Consider the following 9,885-nt stretch of genomic DNA (forward strand, 5'->3'; position numbering starts at 1 on the left):
AATTATCTAGTTTATACTCATGACAACTCTGAGGGGGGTGAATTTTTTTCTAACTCTTCTGTTTAAGTGTATTGAAAGCCTAAAATTCTGTATAATTAATGAGCATCCGACACACGTGACCGCCGCCTCAGACCCACGTGACCACAGAGCTAGCTCCGTGGAAAGGCCTCAGTACAGCCTCGGTCTGGCTTGGAAACTGCTCCGGCATTTTGAGTCTCTGTGTTTGTGTATTCTTCTTTGGATATTATTGGTGCAATTGTTGGACAAAATGACTTGCAGTGGTATTAATTGCACTAATAGAGCGTCCAAGGAGTCTCCACTTCATTTTTTTCGGTAAGTTAAAATCTATATTCGTATTTTATGTCACTGCCACCTTTAAACTAGCTGAGTTTACCGAAGTAGCTAGCTAACTATCAGTTTAACATGTAGCATGTACTGTTTAACCATGAAATTTAAATGTAAAATACGGTAAAATAATTAATAGGGCATATTTAGATGGGTAATAGGGTAAAACCCAGTGCATTTAAGATAAAAATGGGTTGAAATATGACGGAGCGCTAAGAGGGAGACTTCTGTGTCCATTCTTCCATCCGGTAATCCCCAGCGGTCAGGCCGGGCAGCCTGACCGATCCGGCGCCTACTTGCTGCGCCTAGCTGCTGCGCGGTCTGACCGCTCGTGGAGTTTTTCATGTCTGACTTTAACCGCATCTAATACTGTATTACGGCGTGAGCGCAACAGCGACAACTTAATATCGATGTGTAAGCAGCCTGAGTGGTAGGGTGTTTTCATCTGAACCCTTAAAACCTCCAGCAGGCTATGCTGCACTATTGACGTGTTAGCGCGCGGCGCTAACAACTTAGCAACGTGACATGTCTCTGAGAAAGCGTAAAACACGGACGCTTCTTCTGAAGCGGAAAATAACACTTCTTCTTAAGCAGAGCAGGATGTCGCCTCGGCTCGTTCACGGCCGAGCCGGACTGAGCTCGATAACATTGACCAAGCACAGCCACTGGGCCGTTGTAGCTGCCACCAGGCCTGCTGAAGGAACTCCAGCGGGTTTCATCAGACTCGTAAAGTTTCTTGTTTTTGCTGGGGATTTCTGTATTTTACCGCTCCCTCCTGCAGTCTTCCCCTATTAAAATTTAAAATGTGTAACTTTATGTATTGTGATGAATGACTAATATTCATGTAAAACTAAAACGTTAGGCATTTAGGGGAAAAAAACAAAATAATAAACATTATACAGATGTCAAATAACTCAAACTGTAATTAAACTATATATTTTCAAAGTCATATAGACAGCATGATGGTTTGTGTGATCCGCGCGGTTTCACTTACACCCCTTTAATGATCAGGCTGTTTTTTATTATTTTTATCAGCTGATAGCAGTTAAAATTATGGTAAAAAATACTTATATCTGTTTTTGATAACTTAATGCCCAGGAAGAGCATCTTCCTGGGCATTAAATATAACCCAAATGTTTTATTATGAGCAGATCTGATGAAGGTTTAGACAAGCAGTCTGCAAAGTAAAACTTGTTTAGAGTCCAAACTCTTACTAAAGCTTTTAAAAAGAAAAAATGGTTGAATTTTGAGAAATATCCACAACAGGGGAGCGAGACCTCTGAAAAATGTATATTTTCTCTGAATTCATAGAATAATGTGAAGATTCTGGGAAAAGTTGGGATTCTGAGATTAAAACGTAAATCTTTCTAATCATAATTCTGGCAGTTTTTGTGTCCTTCTGCTGTGGAAAGTCGTGCAACATGAAGATACTGAGAAGATGCTTACAACCTGTATTTTTATTCCATCCATAAATAAAATCATGAGCTATTTTTTTAATCCAAATTTGATACAAAGGGCCATCGTTGGTTCCAGACCCGTTCTAGAACATTCCTCTAATCTTAAAGTCATCATCAGTTTCTTCCTTTTAACAAATATTTATTTGTTCAAATATTTAATATTTATAACTGGAATATTTGTTCCTCCCTTTCCCACTGCAGTTAGTCCTGTCCTGCAACCCTGTTTTTGCAGCTTAGTGAAGCCAACCATCACTAACCTGGGGGTGGTTTTGGACCCAGAGATGCGGATGGACTCCCACATTAGCCAGGTGGTTAGATCCTGCTTTTCCCGGCTTCGCCAGCTACCAAAGATGAAGTCCATCCTGAAAGACGTGTCATATTTTCTCCCCAAGCTGGACCTGACCGTCATGTATCGGTCCAAAATAGTGTGATGATATTGTGTTTTTTGTACATAACAGACTTTTTAACAGACAAATTTGTCGCATTCTCCTACACCTCTTCACGGGCTCGCCACAGTAAATATTCTATTTGGCAAGAGATAAACTTTATTGTATTTATCCTAGTGAATCTATAATTAAACGGGTAAACTAGTATTAGCACATCCAACATCAAAGAAAGTAAAATGTTACTATCAGGAGAGGGAGAATGTTTAAGTGGTTAGCAGCAGTGTGCTAGCCGATGGCCCCCTCCATGAGGCCACCACAGCTCAGCAGAACATCGTTGTAGCTTCTTCTGGGGAGAAAAACACTTGGAGAAAAAATAAAGTTAACAGCTGAAATAGCAGGAAATAATACAGTTAAAGAGCAGATTGTAGAAGAAAGAAACCCCTGGGTTAAACTGGTCTGTCTACTGCATAATGCTGAACTCTAACGTGTGTCCTCAGGGAAGGACCTGATTGGTGTCCAGAACCTGCTGAAGAAGCACCAGGCTCTGCAGGCTGAGATCACAGGTCATGAACCTCGCATCAAGGCTGTCAACCAGAAAGGAGAGACCATGGTGGAGGAAGGTAGAGCAGGTCTGGTCCTGACATGTTTCTGAGGTGTCTGCAGGTTCTGGCTCACTTTTTTTGGGTCCAGGTCACTTCGCTGGTGAGGAGGTGAAGACTAAGCTGTCAGAGCTTCATGGACGTTGGGACACGCTAAAGGCCAAGGCGTCCCAGAGGAGGCAGGACCTGGAGGACTCTCTGCAGGCCCAGCAGTACTTTGCGGATGCTAATGAGGCCGAGTCCTGGATGAGGGAGAAGGAGCCCATCGTTGGAAGTCCAGACTAAGGGAAAGACGAGGACTTGGCCGAGGTATGGAAGTCCCTTCCTGAGAAACTCCAATCGCTTTTCTTTGCTCTCTTTCCAGTCCTTCATAATTAGTGTTTCTGTATTTGGCATTTCCTTCGGTTGTCTACCAGACATCGTTGCTCGTTTGAGCGTCTCATGGGTTAGGGGTAGAAGTGCTGGCCTCGCACAGGAAGTGATGACAAACGTGTTCCCGGCGCTCTTATTTCAAACGGTTTACAAGCTGTGATGTGTGTTCCCGCTGCAGAGCAGCCATGACACGTGGCAGCCGGCAGAAGGCTCACGCTTTTCCGCTAAACACCCGCAGAGCTGCGTCTGCGGTGAACTGAGCAGGGTTTGTTTTACAGTGGCGGATCCGATTGGACCATCGCTGCGAGAAAGCTCCACTTGTGTCAGACGAGCTGAAGGTTCTGATGTTCTGCTCCACAGGCTCTCCTGAAGAAGCACGAGGCCCTGATGTCGGACCTGTCGGCTTATGGCAGCAGCATCCAGGCCCTGAAGGAGCAGGCCCAGTCCTGCAGGGTGAGTTCAGAACCCTTGGCCCGTCAGAACATTCTTATCCACCACGTTCTAACACCAGACCTGTTAACCCGACAGCAACAAGATAATCAGCAGGTGCTTTTGTCCTGCAGGACCTGAAGGCCAACGAGTCCCGCCTGAGGGACATCAACAAGGTGGCATCTGAACTGGAGTCAGAAGGTCTGATGGCTGAGGAGGCTCCTATGGTTCAGGCTCAGGTGAGCGTCACCTGTCTGCAGCAGCTGGTCCCTCTCACTTCCTGGTTTGTTAACTCTGCTCGTCTCTGTTTGTAGCAACAAGAACATCTGGGTTCTGCTCCTGGAAAGGTGCATGTTGTCCTCCGCCTCAACCAGAACCAGACGTGGTGTTTTTGTTACCACTCATTTGTTTGTTTGTTTGTTTACAGGATGAAGCCGACTCTTAACACGGCGTCACCCTGGAAGGTGAGTTCATTCAGCTGATCAGAGGTCACCTCTGATGGCAGCAGTCACGGCCGACCGTGCTGACATCACACAGGAATTCAGGTGACCCGGCAGGCACCAGGTGCTGGTGAAAGTGGGGACATGTCAGCTGGTTGCCATGGCTACAGTTATCTTTATGCATCTGTATGACTGCTGACTGGTGTGTGTTTCCTGTGACCTTTGACCTCAGACCGTACGGTTGGGCGTTCAGACGACGGCTAACTTTAATTCCATCAAGGTAAGAGGAAGCTCTTCCCTTCCTGTCTGAGCGATCCGTCTCCAGGTTTCCTCGTCCGGCGTCCAGCCCGCTGGCGTCCACCTTCATCTCATCTCACTTCATTTATAGTGCAATACTTTCACATTATCATTTTCCCACACTTCTGTATACCTGTATTTTGTTGTTTTTCAATAAAGAATGACAAATTATTTAAGTTTGGTTTTTGTTGCACACAAATATATATCTGTAAAAAATATCTACAAAGCTAATGTTTACATAACAAGTATGATTGGGTTTTGCAATACGGCACTCAAGTTTATTTTAGTAAGATTTTCAAACCAAGTAAAGTTAGTAAAGAACACATTTCTATTGTCTGCTAAGAAACTGTTGGGATTTAAAATGGGCCTGTTGTACAAATAACTTGTAAATGATTATTCCTCACTTTTGTCTTAACCAAAGAAATTCCAGTAATTGAGCAAAAACATTTATTTTTAACACTACATTTTATAAAACAGGGCACAGTGTCGGCACATGTATGTATGACGATGGTCCGCCCCAACCGAACCAGGAGACACAGACGTCAGGGAGGCCAAGGTTGTCTCTGCAGCTCTCTGGGCACCACGCCTCACTCAGCTGTCCCCAATGATCCAAATGGCTATGGAGGAAAAAAAATTTAATAAAAGAATGAAACTTAAAAACTCCCAAACCTCATGTCATATTTACTAATCAGCTATGGCTGATTTATTGTTTGGATCACAGTGAGTTACACTAATTCTAATATATTTTTATTTCTATTATACATACATACTTTTTAACTGTTATTTTCACATGACTGTTATCAGGCTCTTGTTCTGGTTCTGATGATAACTCTGTGTCTTCCAGTAAGTTATCTTGTGCTTACTTCATCTGTATAATGTCTCTTTACTTTTGGTAAATTGTACTGAGTCCAGAATAAAGGCTAGCTGGCTGTACAAGATACAAACAAGTATTACGTTTTGGAAATATATGAAACACCGCCAGCATCTGTTAGAGCCTGTGGCGGGGTGCTGAGGGCCGGCTCCAGCCCAGGAATGAGCTCTACACGCCGGCCGGGAGGGTTTGAAACACCGCCATCCTCTCCTCTGCTGGCTGTTCATTCTGTTATGGTTACCGGTGCTTGTGTTGCAATGTGAAACGCTTGGTCTCGGATTTTGTAAGAAAGATAATAAAATGTCCCCCCAAAATACGACTTAAATATATTTTCTCTTCTTCATGATACATTTAATGGCTGGTGCGACTCAGGAGTGATAGCGCCGAAAAAAACTGTACTGAAAACTTGCTCAAAGCAAAATGTATTCATTACGGAAATAAATTATAAACTTACCGATTTAAAACTTTTTTAATACAGATACTTCTCACGAACAGGCGCAGAAAACCTCCACCTAAACTCCGTGTGAGGTTCAGGTCGATGGGTGTTCCAGTTAGCTCCGGTTGGGTTGAAGCTAGGTGGCTACATCCGTTAGCTCGGCTCCCACCTCCGCTTTAGCTTTGGGTTAGCCAGGGTTAGCTTCAGGTTAGCTCGTAGCTAGTTCGCCTGGGTGTCGTCACTCGAGCCCAGCCTTACAGCCACACCCTCAGCGCCTCCTCTCTTCCCTTTTATGGAATTGTCTGGGCTGGACGGAACCTGTGACACGGTCAAAATGGCGGTGGTGGACACCTCCCATTATGGACAGATAACGTGTTATTGAAGCCTATGGAATCGAATTGTCCAGTATATGTACAGTCTATGGATCAGACGCGCCCCAGTCGAGGCGCGCCTCGGCTCAGCTGTAGTTTTTCTTTTAAACACTTGGTGTCCTCCATTTCCTCTCTGCCTTTTCTCAGCTCTTTTCCTCTACGTTTGAGTGTTTGTACGCGTGTGTGTGTGTGTGTGTGTGTGTGTGTGTGTGTGTGTGTGTGTGTGTGTGTGTGTGTGTGTGTGTGTGTGTGTGTGTGTGTGTGTGTGTGAACCTATGGTATGAGTTGTTTCTGCCAGTTGAATCTCTTGGAACCCGCTACAATTCTGCAGCTGTATCCTAGCAGTTTCTTCAGAAATGGGTTGATAAATAACCATGTTTTTCGGGGGTCGTACAGCTCCTTGTGTTTCTCAACTTCCATAATTAATTTAAAGTCATCCATCCTAACTGCTTGCCTCAGACTTTCTGCCTCTCTGTCCTGTTTGCTCCGGTGAAAAGACACCCAAAACCACACCCCCCTTCACGTGGTCACACACACACACAAATAGTTTGATGTGTGTGTGTGTGTGCGTGTTCGTGTGGTTTTTCTGCAGTGTCTGTTTACGAACACATTTGACTATTGCGGAATTTTATTTTGAAATGCTTTATTTTGTTAACTTTACCGGCCTGCCTCTTATGTCTACGTTTGACTTCCTGCCAGAATTGACGCGATTCACCCGCGGCTCGCGAAAAAAATAGAGCCAACGCCGAAATGATCGCTGCACGGTGCGGGCTGGAGCGCCGGTGCGCGCCGGCGCGAGGCAATTTGCGGCGCTTCGGCGGCCCATGTGGTCTATAGAATAGCTTAACAAGGGCGCCGAATGAAGGCAGTCCCATTTTCGCGGCGCTTCTGCGGCCGGTGTGTCTCCGGCGTTACTCTGTCAGTGTGTCTGCAATTGCTTCCTACTGTCACTCCTACACAAGTTAACACAAAGTTAAGCACATTTATTCCTTGACCTAAGTGGCATTAAACACACAGTCATTGTCCTTTCCAACCATTGCACATTTGCCTTGATTTGAGACAACCAAAACTTTTCCTTATTTTTGGTTCGAAAAAGTATGACACAATACATTTTCTTAGGCAAAAGGTTTGGTTTATTTTGGTATCATTGAAAGTTGAGGAAATCTAAAGTGTGAAAACAGACAATGTTAGCATGTTGGGTGTTGGGAAACCAGGAGGCTTTGATTATACATGGGTGAATGGAACCACAAAAAACAGCACGCTGGTAGATTGTTTTTTTTTTTGGACCAATGATTCTTGTATGCCGCTTACGCATTAGCGTCGGTACAGTCGGAGGAGGATCGCTTCAGTTCGGTCTCAAACAGGCAGCTTAGTTGTCACCTCCTTAAGGGCTTCTCAGGAATGCGGAAATCCCAGAGCCCGTGGGTGGTGTTTAAGATGCACAGGAAAGTCCATGGTGTCCTACATAATAAGATAAACAAAGATGGGCATGAGCTGTGTTGATCTTGGAGACTCTGAACCACATAATTTAATTAATTTGCTGTCTGTGTCCTCTGCTGTTGTGGAACACACACACACACAGCTTTCTCCTCCCACTGAGCAGTTGTCTGCTGGCTCGCTGGGGCAGGAACTCTGTGCAGTTCGGTGCTCTGAAGACACAGAATGTTGTCCACTAGATAAGGCTGTCAAATGTATTACGTTAAATCACATTTTTACTTAACTCAAGGTGGTACAGCTTCTTAAAGCAACACGAACTTTGCCAACCTACACACATCTTTTCATTTTTTTATTATCAAATTTACTGACATGGGAAAAATAATCTCAATAAGAGTCAGAAATTTTGATAACGATAATTTTTTGACTCATTACTCAGCCCTAAAATCTAGTATAGTATTATTTGTCACTAAAAGGTGCAAACTACCAAAAACACTCAGTGTATGAAGGTATCACTCTAGTGTCTTTTGTTTTTTTTTTTGTTTAGACTGAGATGCATCCTTCCTAGTTCCAATGCTTAGTCCAACAAACAAGCTCGATTATTAATCAGTTGAATGAAAATGCGCTAATTATTACCCTCATCTAATGGCCTTGCACCGTGTAAGCACGTTCAAATGTAAAAGATTATCAGAAATGGTTAAAAACACCTAATGCATTGTTGACATTTTAAGTACCCAAGTGTGTGATGTGATGACAAAAGAAAACACAACTTTTTTTAATGGGCCCTTAAAATACAGTTGCACAATGGTAAGTGGTGCTGTTTTTAAACAATGACAATAGGCTGGCATTGGCTGATTAGACTTTTTCAGGTGAGGTAAAACTATAGTCTTCTTTTAAAAGTGAATGCATTCATAATTTGTTAATGCATGATTTCCTTTAGCCTAGAATTGACCATCATTTGCTGAAGTAAAATAATTTTGCTTTGCTTGTTGGTCTAGTAACACTCTATTGCAACCTCCACAGCCCCAGCCAGTATTGTGGCTGGCCAATCACAGCATGTTTATTTAGAAAAATTATGTGTTTTGTCGTCATCCCTGCTTCTTCCATGACGTTTAGTGGACTGCCCCATTGACAGACATTTTTTGAACTTTTCAACGCATATGAGAGCAGGGGATCGCGGGAGGGGGGTATGCATGGGACATTTTACTCCCATATGCCGATCGAGGTGGAGGTGGGGTTGATTTTTAAGGGTGATATACTGGAGGTGTGGCATGAGAACATGTGAAGAGGGTCAAATGCATGTATGGGACGCTCAGTGCGTGACATTTGGCAGCTCTGGTAGCGATCCGATCACAGCACGCTATTGGTTTGGTGAGCCAATCACAGTGCTTTATCAGTTAGGTTGGCAGGATGTTAGGCCCAATCCCAAGACTCGCCTTGCTCTCTTCAGCAAAGTGCACTTGGAAAAAGTGTGCAGTAAGGCTTTGAGTGCGTGGTACACAAGTGTGCAAAAAATTGCCGAATTGAGACAGGGAGCATTGCATCATCGATCACCATGCATGACAGGATGCTGGTTGCTGTGATACTTTTTTCAAAATCCTTTATTAACAACTTTCAAACAAACAACCAAATGGTTATTTGAAATACATTTCAATTGCTGCTTTGTCTAAAACATTCAGAGCATCAGCTAACCATCCTAAAACAAACAAATTTCTTTAAAAATACATATTTTCAGAAAAGGAACTTGAGCCTTTTCTCCCGCAGCAATGGATTGTGGGTAATACACTTCACCCAAGTCTGCATCAATGCAGATTTGGGTGAAGTGTTGACCAAGGGAGTGATCAACTTCTGCACTTTAGAACTGGGACATCCTACGCACTCTGACCCCTGGTCGGGATTGTGCAATTGAAGGGCGCAAGGGTGGCAGTGCGAGTATTGGGATTGGGCCTTACTGTGACTGAGCAAAACTAAAATGGCAATGGCACCGTAGCGGTCCAATAACAGTTCTTTATTGGTTTGGGGGCCAGTCACAGCACTAGGTTTGTGGGCGGGGTGTTAGACAGTTTGAAAGATAATTGTATTCACAGATACAGGATGGCTAGCCAGACTAGGATTCTTTATCTGTTAGATGAAATGTGTCAAACAGTTGTCATGTACCCATGGATGTGGTGGTTTTGTGTCTAAACCCTAACTAAAACATAAGCTTTAAAGCCATACTATGCAACTTGTTCATATTTTAAATTAATTTTCTTGGGCCAGTATGTGCTGAAATGAACTTTTACGGGATTCGTGAAAGGCCACCCAGCCTCTATCGCCCCCTGTGGCCAGAATATCTTACTTGCAACTTCAGAGTGCAGGTCAGCTCTGTTGGGACTTAAAAGAACCTGAGCTGACATACCTGGCACAGCAGTCTGCTTCCAGCATGTTTCCTGCATGTTTTAGATAATG

The 9,885-nt window shown here is 43.7% G+C and overlaps 1 protein-coding gene across 1 annotated transcript; it reads left to right on the forward strand.

The window, feature by feature from the left end:
- The first annotated feature begins 2,876 nt into the window (after positions 1–2,876).
- On the forward strand, positions 2,877–4,496 carry LOC139063825 (spectrin alpha chain, non-erythrocytic 1-like). Its single transcript, XM_070546679.1, has 5 exons — positions 2,877–3,096; positions 3,520–3,612; positions 3,723–3,827; positions 3,903–4,052; positions 4,261–4,496. Exons 2-5 carry the CDS (start codon positions 3,547–3,549, stop codon positions 4,336–4,338), a joined length of 399 nt encoding a protein of 132 aa, XP_070402780.1. The 5' UTR covers positions 2,877–3,096; positions 3,520–3,546; the 3' UTR covers positions 4,339–4,496.
- The last annotated feature ends 5,389 nt before the right edge of the window (positions 4,497–9,885 follow it).

The sequence above is a fragment of the Nothobranchius furzeri genome, chromosome 2 (assembly GCF_043380555.1).
Source record: "Nothobranchius furzeri strain GRZ-AD chromosome 2, NfurGRZ-RIMD1, whole genome shotgun sequence".
Classification (NCBI taxonomy): domain Eukaryota; kingdom Metazoa; phylum Chordata; class Actinopteri; order Cyprinodontiformes; family Nothobranchiidae; genus Nothobranchius; species Nothobranchius furzeri.

Excerpts from the sequence above, each read along its gene's own strand:
- LOC139063825 (XM_070546679.1), top strand. The coding sequence starts at position 3,547 with ATGTCGGACCTGTCGGCTTATGGCAGCAGCATCCAGGCCCTGAAGGAG. Across the intron at positions 3,613-3,722 it reads AGCAGGCCCAGTCCTGCAGG|GACCTGAAGGCCAACGAGTC; the intron begins GTGAGTTCAGAA and ends TTTGTCCTGCAG. Across the intron at positions 3,828-3,902 it reads CTCCTATGGTTCAGGCTCAG|CAACAAGAACATCTGGGTTC; the intron begins GTGAGCGTCACC and ends CTCTGTTTGTAG.